Source organism: Protopterus annectens, chromosome 10.part0, assembly GCF_019279795.1.
Source record: "Protopterus annectens isolate FY-2018-M chromosome 10.part0, PAN1.0, whole genome shotgun sequence".
Classification (NCBI taxonomy): Eukaryota; Metazoa; Chordata; order Ceratodontiformes; family Protopteridae; genus Protopterus; species Protopterus annectens.
This window is the reverse complement of record NC_056744.1, coordinates 1,762,746,049-1,762,770,371: the sequence shown is the minus strand read 5'-3', so window position 1 is coordinate 1,762,770,371 and position 24,323 is coordinate 1,762,746,049. Positions and strand designations below refer to the sequence as shown.

Below are 24,323 nucleotides of genomic sequence, written 5' to 3'. Positions count from 1 at the left end.
CCATGAAAAACTTCTCCAAAGCTTAACTTTGGGCTCTTGAAAACAGAGGTGGCTAACTTCATGGCACCCATGCAAATGGAGAATTGTTGCATGACTGCCGAATCATACACCAATGCACTGTATGAACATGTACACAAATGTATGGATCTCGCCATACTGTACGAACATGTACACAAATGTATGGATCCCGCCATACCCAATAGAACCAAGATTCTCTCCTCAAAAAAAAAAAGCCAATCTGGCGGTCCCCTGCCATAAACTCTACAACAGAAGTTGGAAACTGATGCGCAATAAGGTGAAGTCCCAAGACTGGAAAAACTTCCTTATCGGCCTCAACAAAAAGTTGAAATATCATCAAATCCCCTAAAGCTAGCTATGAAAACAGGATTGCAGCAGATAGTAAAGAAAACTACAAGGCCTTCTATAGTTATGTAAAAAATCTCCACGGTAATACCCAGATTTGCTCTGAGCTACTGCACAATGGTACTTCCTATACTGAGCCAAGAGATATTGCCAATATACTGGCCGATGGATTCAGTGCCAAATTTGCCCCCCCCCAGGACTAATCACAACGCCAGTAGATTGCCAGGCATCCAGTATTACTGCTGCACAGGTTAAAACAGCACTGTTCAAGGCCAAGAATACAGCTTCTATGGGACCTGACAATATCCCCGGCTGTGTTCTACATGAACTACAGAGTGAACTGGCACCTCACCTGTGTGCCCTGTTCAATCACAGCTTCACCTCTGGTTTTGTCCCTACTGAATGGTGCACTGCTACAGTCATCCCTCTCATAGGTTCATAGGTTCATAGGTTTATACTAGGCTATCTGCCCTAAGGTGTGCCCATGTTGTTGTGTGCCTCTCTGTCCAGCAGTGAGAGATGATTGATTAAACCCACGATCTCCATCCACAGGTCTAGATTTCTCTAACAAAAGAGTCAGAGCGAGCTCTGCCTCACATGGACCATTTATTATTCAGCATCAGGGGAGTCTCTTCTCTCTAAATCTATCCTCCAGCCAGTCATGTCTATTTATATCCGTGCTAAGGTTTTTATTAGCTTTGGGTTTTGGTGGTTTTGTGTTTTTTTGGTTTTGCAGGTGAGCATCCATTAATTCGGGTTGGACATGGCCTTGTATCAGGCACATGTCACCTCTGAGCAGACGGTATGCGACTGAATAGAGCTGGAGTTTCTTCAATCTGGCAGCATATGACAGGAAGATACAGGGGAACAATTGATCCTACTAGATCTGGACAGGTCTCCTTCATGATCAGGTTGCAATGTAGTAAGGTCTTTTCAACCACTCAAAAAAAATGTGGGTCCCCAAAAAGACAGGCTCTAGGTCCCCTGGATTGCCCCTATATCCTTATAACCTTTAGGTGCGGTTTTTCCTTGTAGTTTATGTGGGTACGGCTTTTTTCTCGGAAGGGCATGACTCATACATTTTTTTGGGCAACTTTCCGGTGGCCCCGGCTCTGGCACCAGCTATCTGTTTGTCGAGTCCCTTCTGGAAGGATATCCAGTCCGATGGCATCAAACTTTGTCCTTCAAGTCAGTCTGTCATTGGCCTGTCTTTGTCAGCCAAAGTCCTCCAATTGGAGCTGAGACCAAGGAGCAGAAGACTTCCAGGGAAGGGACCGAAGGAGTCTAGGGACACCAGACACTCCTAGAGATGTGGGTTTCTGTCAGCAAGCTGTTCAACTCAACCCTTGTGGTTTATGGGGTTGACATTTGAACCCATCTTGTGACTACAATATTTTTACTACAGTACCGAGTTTTTCTTCACCAGTGAAGCCTGTCAAAATGTTTGCAAGGTCAAGGTAGGCTGTATGGACTGGTGACTGGCTGAAGAAGTCGGCCAAGTTCGAAAAGAAGTCTCTTCAAGTGAAAAAGCAAACTGCCTCCCTAAACTGGGTCGGGTCCAATGTCCAATCTTCAAGTCCCCCTATCTTGTTTTATGAGCTCAGTATGATCCCTCCATAGCTTTTTGGCCAGACTAGGTAATTAGCTTATGGGGTAGAGCAGGGTGGGGTGAGAGGCGCCACCAATGAGTGGGACCACAGCCACAGTAGCCGTGACGCCACACGTATCCTGGGTAAGGCTGAGATTAAACACTGCCGCATTAAAAGCGGGTTTAATTCCTCATTTAGCTTTAGCACACAGCAGGGGGGGACACCATCGGTCCCATTGATGCTGTTTTTTGCTTTAGAGAGCAGCTTCACCCTGCGCATTTGAGATGTCCGGGTATGTTTTCAATGTCTGTTTTGGATATTTTTTTGTATCATTTTGGACTAATTCTGAGCATATAGCTGATTCTGAGCATCCTCCTTCCTTATGTCCATAGATTCCTTATTTTTTCTCTCAGCTTGTTTTTATGAGTGCTTTCATTATTTTTTTATTTTTTAAGATTTTTTATTTTTTTTTTATTTTTTTTATTGATTTTGTTCTAGCTTTTTCCTCTTATTGTCTCTTATTGTAAAGTTTGTTAATGGCTGGGGTCCACCAGGCTGGGGTCCACAGAGAATGAAAAGAGTCTTGTTTGTGGAAGAGTCCTTTTGATCCATGCAGTCCTGGAGGTGTTGGGCATTTGTAGTGTTCCAGAAGGCATTTGTGTTGTGGTTTCCTCTTTGTCAGGGGCCTTCCTCTACCACACCAGTCTTAAAATGTACCAGAAGTTAGAAGTGAGGTTTTAGAGAAGTTCTTTCTTATGGTCTTTTTGTGTCTTGGGGTGGGCGTTGGGAAGTGAGTGAGATTATTATGAGGAGATCTAGATCTGATCTCACCAATGAGGGATATACTCGTTTTTGGAGCATTTTGTCCCATGTTTGTAATGAGATATTTCTCATATAGGTGGGAACAGTAACTAGCCAGCATTCATTTGGCATTTTGGAATTTATGAACCCAGGAACCTTGGGCTAGAAAGTTAGGGCTTGGTAATCGTTCCCAGTCTATATTCGGGTAGTTGAAGTCTCCCATGATGGTGTTTGGAGATAGATACATTTATACCCTCCAGTGTCAGCAGGCTGTGTGGGGTCCTGAGTTTGAGAGGGTGGCCTGTAGCATGCTACAAATTTGTAGAAGTTTTTGCCTATGGTTAGTTGCACCTGGATGGTTTCCATCATCCCAGGCAGACAGACACTGGATCCCCTTTGAATGACACCAGACATTAAGCCAATTGTTAAAGCTGATCATCTTGTCTCTCCATAAAGAAGGAGCACCTATAGACCCTGGGAATTATCGTCCCATTAACCTGACTAGTCTGATATGCAAAGCTATGGAAAGCATCATCATGGACCTAATAAATAAGGATATAGGGAATGTCCAAACCTTGGATCCCACACAGTTTGTTTTTGTGAAGTGGAGATCATGCCTGCTCAACCTGGTCGACTTCTTTGAGTCAGTCACCAGAGCTGTGGATGAAGGCAAGGTGGTTCATACAGCCTACCTTGATCTGGCCAAGGACTTTGATACCATTCCCCACTCGGGAATAATAAAAAAACTCACTAAGTCTAGGCATCAACCCCTATATCACTAGGTGGGTTGCAAACTGGCTCACAGAACCCACAGTGTGAGAGTAGCTGACTCGACATCAGACTGCCGACCAGTCATGAGTAGAGTCCCACAGGGTTCGGTCGTGGGTCCTCTCCTATTTGGTAACTACTTATCTGAAGTCCAGGCCAACACGAAGGGACTCTGTCTGACAAAGTTCGCAGACGATTGCAAGTCGGGAGCCATTATTAATTCTCCAAGTTTACATCCTACATAAAGGCCTCACTGAGACCGAGTGGTGTCAGAATCGTGGTCTTAAGCCCAATGGCAAAAAATGTGTCTTCATTCCCTTTGGGAAAAACCTGGTTCCCATGAATTACCACATTGATGGTAGTTCATTGAACACAGAAGGTGTTATAAGGGTTCCACTTTGAATCATCGAATGTTCAAAACATCGAAATTCTGATCAACAAGACCAGAACATCGAAGGTTTAAAGTGGAAGTGCCAGGTAAGTAAAATTGTAGAATTTTGGATGTGTATGCAGGGCAGCAAGGTGCCCTGCATGTTGTGTGTGTGTGTGTGTGTGTGTGTCATCTGAGTGTTGGCATTGCAGGCAGGGTACGGGAAATCTCCCATTTAGCGCTACCGCATATAGCGGTAAATGGGAGATTCCCTTACCCCACTGTAGTGCGATCTCAGAGTTGGAATATTAAAGTAGGGGGGGGTGTGAGGGGCTGGGGGCCAAAGCCCCTGTGCATGAAATAGTTTTTTTTTTTTTTTTTTTTTTTTTTTGTTTGGTTCATTTTGAACCTTCGATGTTCTGAACATCAATGTTCTGGTCTCTATTATCAGAACGTCTATGTTCTGAACATTCGATGATTCAAAGTGGATCCTTTGGAGATCTGGGAACACAGGTTGACAGTAACCTCTCTTTTGACCACCACATTGCCACTGTGGTCAGAAAGCCCTATGTGGCACATCTCATTACTAAGGGATTTACATCCAGGAAGAAGGAAGTCATTGTCTCCCTCTACTCTTCCCTCATTAGGCCAATCATAACACTTGTCCTGTATGGACAGACTGAAAAAACTCCAACTATTCCCTGTCTCATATCGCCTACTTGGAGGCAATCTCTGCTTGACTTACAAAGCCATGTCTGATCCAGCACTGTTAGAAATGCTACATCTAAAGAAATTCCAAGCCCTCCACACCACATGCTTCAGAGATCTCAAACCTCATTACCACAATCAACAGAACATGCTGGAGGGACAGGTTCATAACCCAGAGACTGCCCATGTTATGGAATAGACTTGCCATACATGTCAAACAGAGCACCTCACTGGCCCTCTTCAAGAGAAATCTTGATGAGTGGATGGGAAATAGAAAATTCACCCCGGGGATCACTCCAGTGGCTTTCCTCGACAAAGGCACTGGGAACTAAGGCCGGTTGGCACGATGCCAGGGAAATCCTGTGGGCTAGGCTTCTAAAGGCTCTACGGCCATTAGTCTAGGACACACCTATGAACCTAAATAAGCAAGCATTCTCAGTACCAATTGCTGACCTGCACTGAAATGAACTGCAGCAAAGTGTGAGTACCTATTAAACAGCTGCTGCCCGGCACAACTGTGACATGTGGCACTAATGATTAGAGGCAAGTTTGATAACGGTGTTGTAGCATCATTCAGACAGCTGGTACTATGGCACCATTCTGACACTTGGCACTAATATAAACCAATCATTTCGCTATGCTTGGCATCATTCTGACACCTGGTACTAATAGAACCCAATCAGTTTGCTGTACTATGACACCATTCAGATACCTGGCATTAATGAATCAGTCAGTTGGCTGCATTTTGGCACAATTCGGACACCTGGCACTAATGGTGCCTATCAGATTGCTGAGCTATGGCACCATTCTGATATGTGGCAGCATCATGGATGGTAAGAGCACCTATCGCATAGCTATAATTTGAGATTTTTACCAAGGGCACAACACCAGTTCAACTTTTGTAACATGCAGTGTTTCAGTCTCACTATAGTGCCACTAATGCAAAGGAGCAATGGTCTTACAGTGCTACTGCAAGTCTGGTATCAATCTGATTAATGAGCATTGATTGGACAGGGCCGCTGAGGGTCGGGTATTCTAATTAATGGCAGTGTCCTTGATTGCCTGATGGTTGCATATAGTGCCCTAGCAGCACTGCAGAGCTGCTCCCATACAGCACAGTGTAACGTTTTGGGACCATCTTTATTTGTAAGAAAGATATTGATTATATTAACATTAGCGTGGCAGCCCTGTTTACTACCTCATCTTTATTTGTAAGAAAGACATTGATTATATTAACATTAGCGTGGCAGCCTTGTTTACTACCTCACAGTAGCAGATAATGCTCTGGTGGTGTTCCATAACAGAGTAACTGATGAGGGGAAGAAACTGTCTTTTCCTGATGGTGGCATGCAGTAATGTTAAAAATGTCCGGTAGAACAGTCTAAGAGATGTACTAATCCCTGGTGATGGGCATGCAATGTTCTTGTACACCAGCATTACAGTAGTACCACAGATGAGCAGCAGAACACTTATTTGAGCAAACTGTTTCTCCCTCTCCTCATTTCAGTAAGATGTAGTGTTCAGGATCTTTCCGACTGCTAGTAGTGCCAATTATGAACATGGAGAAAGGCATGCGTTAGCTGTACTATTCCCGGATGGCAGAATCTTGTGCTTTTGAGCCATTGTGATAAGTATTACATATGAAGAGCACAAAAGTAAACAGCTTTTCAGATGCATTGCCCTATTTTTTTTTCCATAGGGATCTATCCTTCTGAAGTCCAGAGGCCTGCTTCTAGTTTATGGAGCACACACATTGACCCAAGATTCATTCTCTCTCTCTCTCTCTCTCTCTCTCTCTCTCTCTCTCTCTCTCTTCCTTTATTTAAGTTCATCAAAATCTTTCCTCCTTTGCTTTTTTGTGGCTGCAGCTAAGGTCCACAAATCAACTCTCATATTATTAGGTCACCCATCACGAAGTCTGCCAGCTTAAGCATATGAAAGTTTAAAGATGCAATCAAAGTTTAGAGAATACAATATTTCAATATATCAGATTACAGGGTATTTATCTTACAAGTATATATTATACAGTGAAATAATGAAAAACAGAAAATGTCTGGTAGGGATTTGTGGGGAAAAGGATTAAATAGTAGAAGAGATGGATACGTGAAGTACAATAGATGGGAGGAAGGGTATGAAGGGTATATATGTGGTGGATGGGAGGAAGGGTATGAAGGGTATATATGTGGTGGGTGGGTAGTGTCTTGACAGTTGAAGTAGGAAGGCTGGTGGGATGTTTAAGGAAAGGTGGCAAGGAAGTGGTGTGGTGTGGGGGGGCGAAGGGGTGTGAGTTTGGCAAGGACAGGTCCAAGAGTTGTAGAGTTAGTTCTTTAGAGCAACCTTGAAATTTATGGGCTGTTAAATTCTCATAATGTTGTTTGGGAGGTTGTTCCAGAGTTTAGCTATGGCATAAGAACAGAGACACTTGGCTCTTTTTAGGTTTGTAGAAGCCTAGAAGTTGCTTATTATTTGAGTGGAGATTAAGTGGGACAGTAGGTGTGCAGGATGTCTTACGACTGGGGACAGCAGGTGTGGAGGATGTCATGACTGCGCAGCTATCAGACTTGTATATTATTTATATGCCATAGTTAGTTGTAGGTAATCGAGGTAATGGGGGAATTCCAGCCAATTTAGTTCCTTGAGAGCGTTGCAGTGATGGGTATGGTAGGATGAATTAGTGGCGAATTTTGCAATTTTAGTAATGAGACTGAAGTTTAGTTTTCAGAGAGGCCTGCAGGTTAGTGAATGCAGACACACCATAGAGAAGGGAGGGGATAAGCTAGTTATTTGCCAGCTTGGGTCCATGTAGATTTTTGTCTGTAGAGAGTTCCTAGTTTGAAGTGAGTTTTTTTATGGCATTAAGAATGTGTTGGTCATACGAGAGCTTATTGCCTATGATGACTCCATTTGGCATTAGTAACAATTTCAGTCTCTGCATTGTTATGGGAGTATATTTTGAATTATATGTTGATTCTGGGAGAAAAAAAATTTAGTTTGGTTTTGTTAGGGCTAAGCAATAGTTGTGTGTTTAGCCATGACTCTATGGAGGTAAATGTGCTCTGTGCTTATTTCAGTAGATCGGGGATATTGTCAGAGGAGGTGATAGTAGTTGAATCAGAGTACTGAATTAGTGCTATGACAGGTTGTGTGAAGGTTATTAATGAATATATTAAAGAAGATGGGTCCCAGGATGGACCCCTGTGGAACTACTGTTTTATTGGTTTGGTATTGATAGGCAGCCTTGCCGTTTTACACACTATTGTCTACTGGTTAAGTAACTACTAAACCATTGTGTGGAGATTGGTCAGCAACCTACTGCTGTTAGTTGCTGGAGTATTTTCTGTGAGACCATGTTAAAGGCCTTTGACAGGTCTAACGCTATAAAGGATGTGTGTAGGTGTAAAGGATGTGTGTAGGTTGGAATCCCTAGACTTATTAACTAGGTCTGTGAAAGACATCAGAGCTGTTATGGTACTGTGGGATGGCCTGAAGCCATGCTGGGTGGATGTAAGTAGATTATTAAGGGTGGGGTGGTTAAGTAATTGAATATGTATACATTTTTCGAGTAGTTTGGAAAGTGGTTAGAGGATGGAGATGGGTCTGTCGTTTGTAAATTCAGTGGATTTCCCCCCTTTGTGTAAAGGGGCTATGACAGATATTTTTTCCAGAGGATTGGGGCATAGGAATTGGAGATGGACCTGTTAATAAGGATGCTAACTGGAAAGGCAATGGAGTCTGTAGCAAGTTTAAGTATTCTGGTGGAAGGCTGTCTGAGGAACATGAGCATGGTTTAAGTTTGAGAAAACATTTACGAATTAGTGAAGTGGGAGCAGGTTGAAAAGAGGAGGAATTGCTGGATCTTGGTTGGAGTTATGTGAGGTTTCGAGATTGTTAGGAGTTGTAGAATGGTAGAATGGTTAAGGTTTGTGATTAGTGAAGTGATGCTATCAATGAAGTTGGAATTGAACATATTAGCTATTTCGGATGGTGTCTTATTTACATTTGGGTTAGGGTTTTGTGTGGATCCTGCAGTGAGTATGGTTTTATAGTTTTCAAAAAATGTTTCTGGGTTGTTTTTATGGTTGGTTAGTTGCTGGGAAAAGTATTTTTTCTTACCAGCATTATTTTTTTAGCTGTAGTACGTAGTTGCCTGTTTATCTGTTCATTCTGGGCTCTCTCTATTTAGTAATATTTGTTTGGTTGATTTTGGTTAAACAAGGTGCATGGTTAGATTCTCTTTTAGTTCTGAGATGGGCCAAGTCATTAAATGTATCTAGGCTAGGAAAGTTTTATTTAAGTGGTTGACCGCCTCCTCTAAAGGTAAAGTTTTTAATGGGGTCCAGCTGATTGCTTTTAATAAGCTGTTGTATAGTTCCTGGTTAAACTTTGTTAGGTTTCTGGATGTCTTGTAAGTGTGGGTTTTCTGTATTTGGGAGGTGGTTCTATGGGTATAAGCAGGGAGATGGTTACTGAGTGAGTTAGGTAGGGTGTTGGAGTTGCAATATTTGAGAGGGTCAGAGACCAGGATCCAGTTGAAGCCTGAGCTTGGGTTATTATGTATTCTAGTAGGTAATGTGATTAACTGTAAAACCATGAAGTTGGATACTATGAGCTGTTGAGTCTGTGGAAAGGTTTAGCCAATTGATAGTGACATCTCCCATGATTACTGTTTCACTGGAGATATTTTTGGATACCAAAGAGAATGTTTGTTTTCCAGTACTGGGATATTTTGGCCTGGGGAAATATAGACTGTTATGATACAAAAGTTATTTTATGGCTGTTGAGTTTTAGTAATGCAATGAGAATTTCTGCACTACCAAAGGTGGGAATATCTTTAGGGGATGGAAGGATAGTATATTTTTAGGATAGATTATGGCAATACCACCTGTTTTTGTTGATTCTGTCCTTCTTATCTGTCCTTCTTACTGTATTATAGTCTGGGAGGAGTTCTGTCTCTTTGATATGTGACTTTAGCCAGGTTTCAGTAACTGCGACTAAGTCTGGGGAGTAATGTGTTAGCCATGCCCAAAATTATTTTATTTTGTTGCATAAACTGCAGATGTTTAAGGTGACTAATATCTTTTTTAGGGGCTTTTTGTCTGGAGTGGAGTGTGGTTTTTGTGGGGGTCCAGGTTTGAGGTGGATGTTGCCGCATTGATTTAGATTGTTGAAGTAAGGAGAGTGTTGGTGGTGGTTTTTTAATGGTGTTTTTAGAAGATTCAGACTTGGTTTGGGAGTAGATATTAATGAGTGATTTGATTATTCACCGTTTTACAAAGTATTGGTAATAGTCAGGCTAGCAGATATGTTTGAAAAGCTGTTTGGGTGTTTGCCTTTATGGGCTGGGGATGTCTGAGTATTTGGATATAGATTGGTGTTGAATTGCAGGAGGTGGTATATGTTTATATGTTTAATAGTATTAGCCAACTAAAGTTAAGTGAGTAGAATATGGCTACCTTTTAGTTGAAGCATTTTGTATTTAAGTAGGTAGAGTGGATAAGGTTGTTTGGGCTGTAAACTACTGGATGAGGTGAAAGGGTTGGTAAGTGAGTAGGTATTTGATAAGAGTAAGTGGGAGATGGAGCTAAATGTTGGATTAAATGTAAGTGAAGTGGGGGTGGGTGGGAATGGGGGTAGGGAAGCAAAGTCCCTGAGCGTTAGTGAGGGCCAACAATCAGTAGTTAAAGTAAAGTAGCAGCACTAAGAGCTAGGGGGACCAGCAGGGAGTTCTAATAGAATTTAGAGTGTGTCGCTCCACATAATTGTGGTTAAAGCCAATTTTTTGCCAGTCTTTTACTTGAATGAAAAGTTGTTTGGGGCTAGACAATAGGCACGGTCTATATTAAAGAAGTTTGATTGGTGTGACGAGGATACTAGGTGTTGAAAGAGTAGTTAATGTATCGGTATGGAGTGTTTGCCGGTTTCTAAGCTGTTTTTGCTATTGATCCTTATGTTACAAGATGGGTTGCCAACTGGCTCACTGACTGAACCCACAACGTGAAAGTAGCAGTTAACAAGTAAGGAAGTTAAGATACCATAAAGTGATGTGACTCTGGATTCTACATTCAAACTTTATGCTTAATACACTGCATTAATGCAGTTCAGCACAATTAAGCAAATACTGTCAAGATACTTGCACACTGTTAAACATCATATTAATACAGTTTAGCATATTTAAGCGAATACTGGTCTCTAAATACTTGCACACAGTTACACGTGTACCGAAATATGCAACACAGCAGTTGGTCACCTAGAGAACTGTTTCAAGGTTTTGTTATGCAACAGACCATAGACTGCGACTAGCAGTGTAAGCACTGATTGCAGTAACAATGCGTGAGCCTTTGGGCTAGTCTGAAAGCAAGATCTGTAACTATAGCTATAACCATCACGTAAGTACACTAAAACAAAGATATATATGTAACAATGCGTGAGCCTTTGGGCTAGTCTGAAAGCAAGATCTGTAACTATAGCTATAACCATCACGCAAGTACACTAAAACAAAGATATATATATATCTATAGCCCATGCCGATGCACAGATGTGGGTATCACCAACAATGAGGGGACGAAATAGTGGATTTACTGCCTTTTACAAACATACAGCCTTATTACAAGGGTATGCAGAAATGGCTGTATAATCATTTAGCCGTGATTCACTGTTCTATTAAGATCATTTATAACCGTAACCAAATGTACATAACAGTATCATACATACAGAGTGCACAGTTGTTCCGCTCTGGTTCAGAGTCCTCTGCTAGTCATACTTGTACACACATGCACAGTTTGATTATATGATAGACATATACTTTAGAAATATCAGTTATTCAGGCAGGTTCAACACATTAGTTTGGTTGCAGTAAATAATAGTGCTAAGGGATTACCTTAGTGCATGGCATACAATGAGAGGAACTGTATAGAAAAACGGCTTTTAGTCCACCAGAACTGCTGCAGCTGGGACGGTATGGGAGAGCCATTAGGAAAAGGAAAGTGCCGTTTCCCGGGTAGGGTTTTAAATGGAGCAGAGCATTCTGAGAGACCAGGGTTGCTGGAGACAAAGTCGGGAAATGTAGTCTTTATGGGTGGGACACAGGAGCGAGCAGGGAAGAGAGAGACAAGGGCTACACCCTTCAGTGGTGTAGGTAGTTCTTTTAATCTAATAGAATTTTAGTGTGCCGCTCTACATAATTGTGGCTAAAGCCAATTTTATGTCAAAAGTTACTTGAATGAATTCGCAGGGAATTGTTGCAAAGTTTCCATTTCACTCTGGTTCTCTGACCATTTAGTTAGTGTATGGCAATGGGGGTTGCTCTGCAAAGCTTTTGGCTTTTCACTTTTGTCCTGAAGAAGCTTTTGATAAGTGTAGCTTCACTATATAATAGTGGAATCTTCTCTCTTCTGTTACCTTGACCCCACCCCCATAACCACTACAGCTCACTTTATACTATTTTCCTAACCCTGGTATGTGTGTACTATACTTGCTACTGACATTACAGCACTGTTTTTCATGAAAGCCAGCAATAAAACAGATTTTGCTAAGATCATGGACAATGATGCACATTCTCTCTAGTTTGCCCCCCCCCCCCCCCCCATTGCAAGTAGAGACGAGGGCAACTAGAAGTCAGCCTCATCAGTTAATTTTAAATAATTCCGGATTTGTGTGGGCTAGGACAATACAAGAGTTGTACTGGCATTTTTTGCACTTAAAATTATAAAGAACAACCACACTGGGCATTTTGTAAATAGATTTGCTACTTTGACACTAAGAAAATAAGCATTTCAGTATTAGTGCTGAGAATTTTACTGGCCAGACTACCAGTGTGCAGCTGTCATGGAGGTTAAATTGGGTGTGTCTGGATTTTTTTTATTAACAAAATATGATTGCAGTTTACAGAAAAAGCAAAAGGCAGACTGTTTTGGGTGGGGTTGGGTGGGATTTGAATACAAGGTATTGTTGCAACACACTGTGCTGTTCAGTTCTAATAATGTGTCACATGTTCTGCCTTGACAGACTTGCAGTAAAACTCTCCCAGTTGACATATGTATTACTTTTGGTTTTGGTGTGTGTGCCGTGTTCTCTTGTCACAAAGCTGTTTTTCATCCTCCCTTCAATTTACACTCTGATCCTAATTCCTGACTTCAGCAATCATAAGAACTGAATGTGCTGAAAAGTACCCCAGTCTGTATAACTGAGCTCTGTGATGAAATGTTTTTAAACGTCAAATACAAGTTCAGGGCAGGGCATGACACAGCCCCTAAGAGTTCTATTAGAAACCAGTTTTATAATCTGTACATGAACACAGGCCATTGCAAGGTAATTTTCTAGTTATTGTGTCTTGAGATTTTCCTTCCTTTTTCCCTGAGGTTTTCTCTTTTGCAATTTGAGTGGCACGGGAATATTTCTTCCATCCACATGCAAGAATGTAGAGGAGATTAGATGCATAATAAGCTTCTCTCTCTCTCTGTTCCGTATGTGCCATTCAGCACATCATTAATGTGTGCCTGTCTAACACATTTCTGTAATGGTTGTTTTTTTATGGGTGCTGGTTGCTAGCCTGGCACCCAACACGCCTCTGAGGGTGTACCACACACACACCTCGGGCCAATTTTAGTGTCCAATCCACCTACTGCATGTCTTTGGAGTGTGGGAGGAAATGGGAGCACCCAGAAGAAACCCAGGGGAACACAGGGAGGTCATGCAGACTCTGTACAGAATGCACCCCAGCTGAGAATAGAACTGGAGAACCTCTTGCTGTGAGGCAACAATGCTAACCGCTGCACCACTGCGCCGCCCATAATAAGCTACTAGACTGAATTTTCTGAAAAAGTTAGGAAAAGTATATATTTTTGGGATCCAAATAATGCGGGTCTATATCATAGCATCGAAAAGGATGTTAATCGAACAACTTTAATATCAAAAATGCCGTTCATCGAAGTATGATTTGCGAGATCGCGGTACAGTGAAGGTCGCAAAATTTGCCCTTTCCCCATTGTAGTGTGATCTCTGACTTGATATATATATAATTAGCGGGGGTTGCAGCCCCCCACAAGAGCGACTTTGAACTGCATTTTCAATTTAAGCCGTTCGATACATGTTGAGCTTCAGTTATTCTGCCCAAGTGTAATACAAAACAATTTAATCAGACTCACTATTTAGTCAACAGAAGACCTATCACAATATCTACTGCAAATTAACCTTTGAATTCATGGAATAACTTTATATTGTGAATCAGTCTGAAGGCATTCAGCTAGCACTGTAATTTGCCTTGGGGCTAAATTTCACAATATTTTTCCCAAGCAGCTTTAAAGAAAGGTTGCCAAGCTTGAGACTTGTAAATGTTATGAAGGTCTTCACAAGGCAACATTTTTAAAATTAAAATGATTGCATCTCCATTCCTTTATGAATAAATGTACCGAGTGGTTGGGAATCCAGTATGGTTGGCGCATCTATCAAATGCTACACTCATATCTGTGACTTAAATGTTTTATTCCCAGCTTTTGTTAATTAGATGCTCCATTTCATGCTGGTTTGTTCTTTATGCAGTTGTGTTAGCATTAGTGTGAAGTGACACTTGAGTTCTCAACTGACTGCAAAAAAAAAATATTTAATTTCTCGCTTACTGGTAGTAAGCTTTATTAAGGTCATAGCCATAGTCATCAGAGTGCCACCCTGTCCACAAACCGTGAGCTTCTGCAGATGGTACTAACTTCGAAGTAGTGCACGTGTGTGCGCACACGTAAACTCCAACTGGATCTACTATTTGACATCTATACAAAGGAGATCATGAGCGTAGCACAGAAGTAAGAATTCTGAATCTCATAACTGTCTTGAACAAGAGTAGGTACAGCTATGCTTATATTTTGCACATATGTAAAATCAGTCCAGGGTGTCTGTAGAGTCCTAAACACTTGTAACTATGGGCTTAATGAGCAAATGGGACTGTCTCCCCTATGATAAGATGTCTTGGGGCTGCTGTATCCAGACATGTCACTACTGTGTTATGTATTGAAAGAAGATCGCTCCAGCTTCTATGCTGAACCAGTATAAAGTCCTGACTAAGAGCCAGGTGCCTCAAGTTTGATTAGAGGTGCAGGCACCGACTGGTACAGGGGTGAAGCAAGGAGGAATGAGGTTGTACTTCTCTTCATGGGAAGGGTAACAGAGCACATGATCACAGCAGGTAGAATCCTTTGTGGAGACCGGGGACCACAAGTGAGTGGTGGCTTCAAGGGGGGGCAGAGTGGTCTTGAGTTATGTCACTTCTGAAAGTGAGTGACATGCCCTCTTGATACTTGCTGCATGCAAAACTCCACAGCATGTTGCTGGGCATGTACTGTGAAGTTGGAGCTTAAGCAGAAAAGCCAGCCCCCCAAGCAGGTTATGGCATCATGGCCAGCTCAGCCCTCACTTCTAGGGGAATGAATGGGGCTGTAGGTATTTTACCCAAAGAAGAAATGATGGTGAGGGAGGTTTGATTTGGATAATCATAATATAGAAATATACACACATAATTTCTACAGGATTCACATACATATTAAATTAAGGCATTTTATACCTGGAGGTCTACAAAACAAGCAAAGCATTTTTTTTTTGACTGAAGCACCTGAGTGCCTTGCTTTCACTCCTCAAGAATGATCAGCTTGTGGACTTCACTACCTTTTAATGTTTGAAGGATTAAAGGGCTTGCTGAAAGAGAATACTTAAAGTTTTCCTATAAAGATGGCTGTACATTAAATAAGGGAATTTAATTTATGTCTTTATTTCTGATGAAGCCAGTATTTATAATGTAGCCTTTTTCTGAATACCATAGTGTAACTTCGCAATGTATTTCTTTGAATGTTGCATTTCACTCCTGTCGTGTTACACATCTTCAGTATGAATGGCAACCACATCCTGTTAAATAAGTATTAAGGCCATACAGCAATAAGGCAGATGCTAACCAACACAATAAGAACTTGCTACAGGAAATGTCTTGCATAATTTGTCTCCTTCGCATTCTGACCACTGAGATACATTTGGTGACCTACAGAACTTTCATTCTCTCTGTGGCCAGTGCATCCCACTTACCTGTTGGAAAGGCTCCTCTCTCTTAGGTTCATAGGTTCATAGATTAGTACTAAGCTAACTGCCCTTGCGAGCCATTTTAAGCCTAGCCAATTATCCCTTATGAGACTCAAACCCCACACCTTGTGTTTGTTAGGCAAACACCTTAACCATTAGGCCACCCTCCCAACCTCTGAATACTGTTCTACTGCTCTTCCACCTATAATGCAAACATAGCTTTTAAACATTTATAACAAATCCACAAATTCTCAGGTACACTCTTTAAAATAGTACTAATATTACTGACAAAAATAAAACAATTTAAGCGAATATATATTTGCTAAATAAAAACAAAACTACAACTCCAATAACTGAAACCATTAAGCGCAACCCACCACCTTTTCTCACAATCACCAGTTTAAGAAGATATTAGAAAGGACAGAGCAAAGTTTTAAGACAAAATCGGGGACAGCTGACAGAAAAGCATACAAAATGACAAAAAATACACCGAACCCACAGACATTGCCAACATCCTAGCTGACAGGTTCAGCGCAAACTCCCCCCCCCTCCCCACCAAAAGGGCAAATATCTATCCCAGCAGAATGCTGCCCCCCTGACATCTCAGATGCTCAGGTAAGAGCTGCCCTCTCCAAAGCAAAAAACACAGCATCAATGGGACCAGACGGTGTCCCGGGCTGCATCCTACATGAACTCCAAGAAGAGCTGAACCCAAACATAAAACTACTGTTCAATCTCAGCCTTACTACAGGATATGTGCCCAAAGAGTGGCGTACAGCAACAGTGGTCCCTCTCCATAAAGGTGGTACCTCAACGGATCCTGGAAACTATCGCCCCATAAGCCTGATTAGCCTGGTCTGCAAAGCTATGGAAAGGATCATCATGGACCTCATAGATAAAGATATTGGGGACCTACAGACACTGGATCCTACCCAGTTCGGCTTTGTTAAGGGCAGATCCTGCCTCTTAAACCTGGTTGATTTCTTTGAAACAGACACCAAGACCATTGACGAGGGGAAGGTGGTCCACACTGCCTATCTGGACCTCGCAAAAGCCTCCGATACAATACCCCACTCAGGCATTATAGATAAGCTCACCAGCTTAAATATAAACCCCTATGTCACTAGATGGATTGCAAACTGGCTCAAGGACAGAACCCACATGGTTAGAATTGCTGGAGCCATGTCAGACTCCAAACCAGTTACAAGTGGTTTCCCCACAAGGCTCAGTCCTGGGACCTCTCTTGTTCGGTATATATTTCTCGGAGGTACAGGCCAACACGGAAGGACTGTGGCTGACCAAGTTCACAGATGACTGCAAACTGGGCGCCATAATCGACTCTCCAGCCGACACAAGCATCCTCCAAAAGGGCCTCATAGAAACAAGACAACTGGTGCCAGAGCCATGGCCTCAAGCTAAATGCCAAAAAGTGTATAGTCATCCCCTTTGGCAAAAACAAAGTGCCCACAAATTACCACATAGGTGGTAATCCATGAAGTACATTAAGTACAGAAGTAGTAATTAGGGACCTGGGGACGCAAGATGATAGCAATCTCTCATTTGACAACCACGTGGCCAAAGTGGTTAGAAGAACATTTTATATAGCCCACCTAATCATGAAGGGATTCACATCTAGATCAGGGGAGGTCATCGTGCCTCTTTACTCATCCCTCATCAGGCCCATAATTGAGTACAATGCCCCTTTTGGGATGTACCTTACCAGACACCTGCAACCACTGGAAAAACCCCAAAAGTACCTCACCAAGAGGATCAAAGGGCTCAAACAGATGCCATATGCTGCCCGGTTAAAGAAACTCCAGCTCTACTCAGTGGCATACCGCCTGTTTAGAGGCGATCTGTGCCCGACGTATAAAGCCATGTCCAACCCGGAATTAATGGACATGCTGCACCTCAGAAAATCCAAATCCCATCGAGCTAAGCGCTCGAGAGACTTGAACCTCAGCACTGAAATAAATAGGACATGCTGGAGGGACAGATTCATAACCCAGAGGCTCCCTTCACTCTGGAATAAAATCCCAGTCCAGGTTAGGCAGAGTCCCTCATTGACTCTCTTCAAGAGGAATCTTGATGAGTGGATGGGAGATCGTAGGTTTACCCCGGGTATCACTTCTGTGTCACTGTTAGACAGAGGCACAGTATACTAACCTCGAAAAAGGGCATAGCAAAATAAATTTAAAATGGGTGGCGAAAGTCAAACACATTCTGGATAGGCTTATAAATGCCCTAGGGCAGATAGCCTAGTATGAACCTATGAACTACCCTGATGAATCTTGTAGGAGTGAGCCATAGCTCAAATAATCGATCACGTGTGCCACTAAAAATAAAACGGTCATCCTGTCAACAACTGTCACCAACATAATGTCAGTCTTCCTTTACAATTAGAAAAGTACTGTATAACTTTAATCTCCCCATCTGGGACTGCGGAATAACTTCTGTAAAACTTATAACACACTTACATCTTCCGCTGCTTTTCAATTTCAGCTTTTTTCTCTTCAGTGGGATTTGCCTCATAAAATTGGCAATGGGGGCAACAGACTGCTACCAACCGGTCTGAGTGGGGATTTTTACTTTGCACTTTATCTGCTGGTGACTGGTGTAATATCCAAGTGAATGCTTCTGTGTTTGGTCTTTGTTTGTATGGCACTGCAGTCTTAGGCCTTCTCCAAAGTAACACTCTTGCACTGGGATCACACTGCTGTCCTTCCTCCAGGATGCTTATTCCCATTCATCTCCATCTAGTTCTTTCTGGCAGCATATGGAGTACTACTCCAAACTGGGTCATTTGGGATGTAATAAGTGCTTTACTCCTTTGTTCCCAGGTACAGGGTTTTGTGCATCTCTTTATGAAGTATTGTGTAAAATGTCAAACTTTTGTTGTGCTGCTGTCTGCAGGCCTCTATTACTTATCGGGGCTAAGGCCATTTTTGAAATGGGCTAAATGGATCAGTAAGTACCAATTCGGGTAATAAATGGACTACTTTATCACTATGTAAGCCTGACCAAACTTCCTGTCCCATTTTTGTCCTTCTGTGGTAACTACTGACCAGTCCACATTCCCATTCTGAGCTGTCTAGTATTCTTGAACAATCCACACCCTCATTCTGGTCTGGCTGCTAGAAAAATACAAGGTGTGCCAGGAGGGCTCCTGAACTTGTCCACTCATCAGAAGAAATGTCAGTAACTGCATAATAAAAAATGGAAATCCGATAGTGACCATAACATAGATAAAGTACTTTGTGAAGAGTTTAAAGTTAGTTTGCATTTTGGCATACATTTTGTTGACAAAATGTGTCCCTTTTTTTGTTTCCATTTTTAAGCGGGAAGCGTAACACAGATTTATGACGTTGAAAAGAAAAATCTCTACAGACAGTATGATTTCTGGCAAAGGATCACCTTCTGGATTTGGCTTGATTCTGACACACTGGCTGTCATCACATCTGGAGATGTTTATCATTGGAATATAAAAGGTGAGCATAAGATGAAGAAAAATAGTATATACTGTTTTGATGGAGGGATATGGTGAAGGACCAGAGCAGCCATATCATGTTCTTCTCCCCATGTAGTTGCTCTTACTTTCTTATACCCACCTAAAAGTTGCCATAACAAGAAGGAAATGCAGGCAAATATCCATATTCCACATTATGTTAAATGTGATCATTTAATATAACAATATCATCAAAAAGTTAGAATGCTAACTTGCAGATAACTGTTAGACAATGAAGTCTACACAGGACAGGCAAAAAGTCACAATACATATGTTCAACCACAACCCTGGAGGGGGTATGATCATGAATGTGCCAGTATAAATGGTATGTGGTGCCCTCTGCTCAAGCCAAAAAGATGAGCATTTCAAAGGTCCAGAAACAGAATTGTGCTTTTCTTGACTAATAAGGCTGCAGATGGTTAAGTCCCAGATGAGGAGCTCAAGTCCTCACGTTTAAATAGAAACTCTAGAGAAGAATGCAATAAAATTTCACAAAAATCACTCTGCTACAAGTCAAATTAACAGTAAAGCTGTAAGCAATGTCATCACCCTACAGGTTGGTTATTGCATACATCTAGCAAGGCTTTGGTTTAAAATTAATCTCCAAGCTCCAGTCAGAAAATGTGCAGTTTGAGCAAATTAATTTGATCTCTGTTCTGTGAGATGATCTGCTGCAGAGAGTCATCAAACTACACTTTTTGCAACAGTACACTCCTACTAAAGCCTGTATTGCACTTTACATTATTTGAATTGCTGATTTATTTTTGTTGTTTGCCTGCTTTTTTTTTTCTGCACTTTGAAATTCTGTGCTACTGCCAGGCTAGATTCAGACTCGCTAAATCTAAGGTGTTTGGTATAGTTATGTTCTAAACCAGCCGTCTAAAGATGGCCTCTCTGCACCCTTGTGGCAAAAGCATGTAGCTTCAGGTTCCACCTTAGTTTGGGATTGCTGGAGAAAGGCTCTGTTTGGGGCTTTCCCATTAGTAGTTTGTCTTAAAACTGTTGAATTTCGCATGTATTTAAGCCTTGTTTTTGCCTGTAGCTTTCAATCGCACAACTGGGATTAGTGCTGCCCTGTATAGACACAAACGCCTGGAAACTTACATTTTCCCTAGACCTCTATCAGTAGAACCCTCACAAGTCCCCTGTTACTCTTCAGGCAACTCAACTACACTGTGCAGCATTACCACAGCTCTTCACCCTAAACCGTCAACAGAATAAACCCCTGTGTTATTCCTACATCATAAACTGATCTAACTTACCCACTCCCCAACAATACTATAGTATAAACCTGCCATTATAGATGGTCACTTTCCCACCATTTCTCCAGCAAGTTTGATTGGCTTGGGCATCCTGAGACAATGTAGTAATTTGCTTTATGAATACTGACAACCACTTAGTTCTGAAACAAATACTGTATGAGAGATGTATCAATTTGTAAACAATCCTCACTTAACCTGTTTGCTGTTTTTTTGTTGCCTGCTCACACACTTCATCACTCATGCAAGTTCAAGACGCACCACATAAACTCATATACACAGAGATGCTCACTAGAAGCCTACCAAAAGATCGGAGAGCTTCCAAGTGCAAATTATCCGCACACACCTCAACATGTAGAAAAACCACTGTGCACAACCCACACATCTGTGTCTCACCAAATAAGCCCCTAAGGCAAAGCCCCTCAAAACCTAATGTCTTGGTCATAGACTCCATAGTGAGACACACAGATGTCCCCCTCACCAAGCTGGACAAGGTCATGGTCAGCTGCCTGTCAGGTGCCAGGATCTATCAGATCAAGCATGCACTTGGGTCAGTCAACAAGCACAGTTATGACTGTCATACTCCATGTTGGGGTGAATGACTTGAGCTGTACCTCCCTGGACTATACAAAGAGAGACATGAACTCTCAGATTGTGTCCCAAGCAGGTATGACCCTAACCCTAAGCAGCATTTCTATCTTCACTTAGGATGCTGCCACAATATAAACAAAAAAAAAAATGACTTGACTTCAACAATTGGCTTGGCTTCTGGTGTCATTCCAGGGGGATTCGGTATTTGTCAGCCTGGGAAGACATGGTCAACAGGTCACGATGCTTTGTCAGAGATGGTTTGCACCTGTCTCCCTAAGGCTTTCGGATACTCGCTAAGGTGCTTGCCTACCCCATAGTGCCTTTTTAGGCAGTGTCAAAACAAAATTCTGACATAGCTGCTTAAAGTTTGGAGTCTCAACACGAAACTGCACTACATGGAAGCAGTCCTCACCTTGGAAGATGCTGTTGTCTGTGCAGTCACAAACATGGTTCATGGCCGCAGAGACCACCCCAGCTGTGCAAGGCTACAAATGCCTTCCACACGTTCAGACCTCAGAATGTGTGAAAGAACCAAAGGTGGTGGTGTATCATTTTCATTAAAGCCAAGTGCACCTCGACATTGGTCAAACAGTACAACTCTCTCTAACTACGCCATGCCCAATTAACTATAGGCAAAACACCCTACCACATCATTGCTAGCTATAGGTCCCCCTCCATGAACCAAGAAAAGCACAATGCCTACCTGGACTTAATGGAGTCACCATACAGCCAAACACCTTGGTCAAGGGAGATTTCAATTATCCCTCCATCGACTGGGTAATGTACACAAGCTCAGACATGCCCTTGGTCAAGGGAGATTTCAATTATCCCTCCATCGACTGGGTAATGTACACAAGCTCAAACATGCCCTTGGTCAAGGGAGATTTCAATTATCCCTCCATCGACTGGGTAATGTACACAAGCTCAGACATGCCCTTGGTCAAGGGAGATTTCAATTATCCCTCCATCGACTGGGTAATGTACACAAGCTCAAACATGCCCTTGGTCAAGGGAGATTTCAATTATCCCTCCATCGACTGGGTAATGTACACAAGCTCAGACATGCCCTTGGTCAAGGGAGATTTCAATTATCCCTCCATCGACTGGGTAATGTACACAAGCTCAAACATGCTTGTCCAGAGGATCCTGGGCTTTATCAATGCAAATGCTCTGGAGCAAACAGTCTGCCGAGCTCTAATGTCCTTGACATTGTACTCACCAACATGGGTGGTCACTGCACTGCCCCCTGTGTGATGCCCTCCCTGGTAAGGTTGGACCATAAATCAGTCTCATCTGAAGTAACTACTGGACCCCACACCTCCAAAGGAGCAAAATAAACTAAGGAACTTCTCCAAAGCAAGCTACAGCCTACTAAGTGATGGTATAAAAAGTGTCATACCCCCTGTGATCATAGGCAATAATGACTCCTATGCAGAGATGTACACTATTGCCCTGTATAATCATCTTAGCAACTGTACAGACTCTGTTGTACCTGACCAGATTAAAACCACGCCCTCCCGAAAAAACATGCCACCCTAGTGGGCATAATATAAACAGACTGTATAACAAAAGGAAGAAACCGATGTCCAAGAAGAGGCAACTGCCTCTGCAGAGGAAGAATTCCCTCCATAGATTGAACAAGGAAATCATAATTCTTGTAAAGTCCTCTAAAGCTAATCATGAAGCTACAATAGCATCCCTAGTCAAGGACAATCATAAGGCATTCTTTAACTATGTCTGAAATAAAAGGAAATGCCCAGCTATGTGCCAGATTGGTAGTAGATGGTACCACTCACACTATATCCGAGGAACTTGCTAATCTGCTAGTTGACCGATTTTAGTGCAAGCTTCACCCCCCCTATCCCCATCAGCCATACCCCAAAGCATACCTGACACCAGTTCTTTACCTAATATCGCTAGAGATCGTCATATATGCGCTCTCCAAGGCCAAAAACATGACCTCAGTGGGACCAAATATCCTAGGTTGCTTACTAAATCTAAATCGGACCTAGCTGACCCACTTGCTGTTCTCTTTAACCATAGTTTTGAGAAGTGGTTTTGTACCAGCAGAATGCAGAACAGCAACAGTAATCCCCTTGCATAAAGGGGGGCTATCAACCAACCCTGGGACTTGTAGACCCATAAGTCTTAACCAGCCTCATCTATGAGGCTATGGAAAGGATCAACAAAGACATAGGTGACCTCCAAACTCTACGCCCAACCCAGTCTGGCTTTGTGCCTAAAATAATCTCCCACTTGGGTATCACTGAAAAACTCCCCTAGCTAGATGTTTAACCCTTACATCACTAGATGGGTAACTAACTGTCTCACCAGCAGAATATATACTGTCAAAGTTAGTGACTCCATCTCTACCAGGTCACCAGTGGTGTACTGCAAGTATCTGTGGACTGGGCCCTTTACTATTTGGAATCTTTCTCTGAAGTCCAGGCTAGGCCTAGATATACTATCCCAGTAAACCAATGTTAAAGTAAATGCACATTTTTTTTTTCTTATTGGGAAAGTCTGACTGGGAAGATGACCCATTTTCAGTGGAGGCCTAGGAAGAAAGTGCCCAATGTACAAACGGAGACCAGGAGTGACGAAAACATTTGAATGGCAGAAGTTGTACAATAGTCTTTACAACATTTTTCAGAAGAGAGAGAACTGAATTTCAAATTTTTTTCAGAAGAGAGAGAACTGAATTTCAAATTTTTTTCAGAAGAGAGAACTGCATTTCATATCTGCTAAATTATACAATCAGCCATATTATTTTCAACAAGAAAGCATTATGCCTTACTAGAAGTTTAGTGGTAACAGAGCTAGAGAGGGTAGTTGAGAGTGAAGGAGTAAATGTGAATGACTTCAATCTCTGGCACCTAGTCCCACAGCTCTGAATGCACTGCAGGACAGTTAAGTCACTGAAGAAGAAAATGTCTGCCATCCAGAGTAGCTCTAGTTGTTTTTTTTTCACAGAACTGGAGCCCCAGTGGATGTTCTCCCCATGCTCAGAAATGTGGAGTACAGAAATTGTTGGATACCATCAGGACCACAACAAGCAGTGGCTGGCAATCTCCGGTCTACGACTAAGCCAGGTAAGAAGAAATGTTGCCTCCCCTTGTGGCTTGTGCTACTTTCTTTAAAAGAAATGCATTAAAATTTTGCTTAGTCAGTCTGAATATGCAACTGTTTCTATCACACCCATGGAAAATGTTTTCATTTTGTCTACAGCATTGCCAAATTCATGCACTCTGATAACATAAATCCCAGACTCTGAGATCTGTGTTTCAAGACTGGGCCCGTGTACCTGAGTGACT

General features: G+C 42.2%; 1 protein-coding gene across 5 annotated transcripts in view; it reads left to right on the top strand.

The window, feature by feature from the left end:
• Positions 1-24,323, top strand: part of LOC122813996 (clathrin heavy chain 1-like) — a 139,110-nt gene that overhangs the window by 54,073 nt on the left and 60,714 nt on the right. For all 5 annotated transcript variants that reach the window (XM_044086572.1, XM_044086574.1, XM_044086573.1 and 2 more), the window contains 2 exons: positions 18,993-19,142; positions 23,983-24,101. In XM_044086572.1, coding sequence (XP_043942507.1) covers positions 18,993-19,142; positions 23,983-24,101 — 269 coding nt within the window. The remainder of the gene's footprint in view (positions 1-18,992; positions 19,143-23,982; positions 24,102-24,323) is intronic.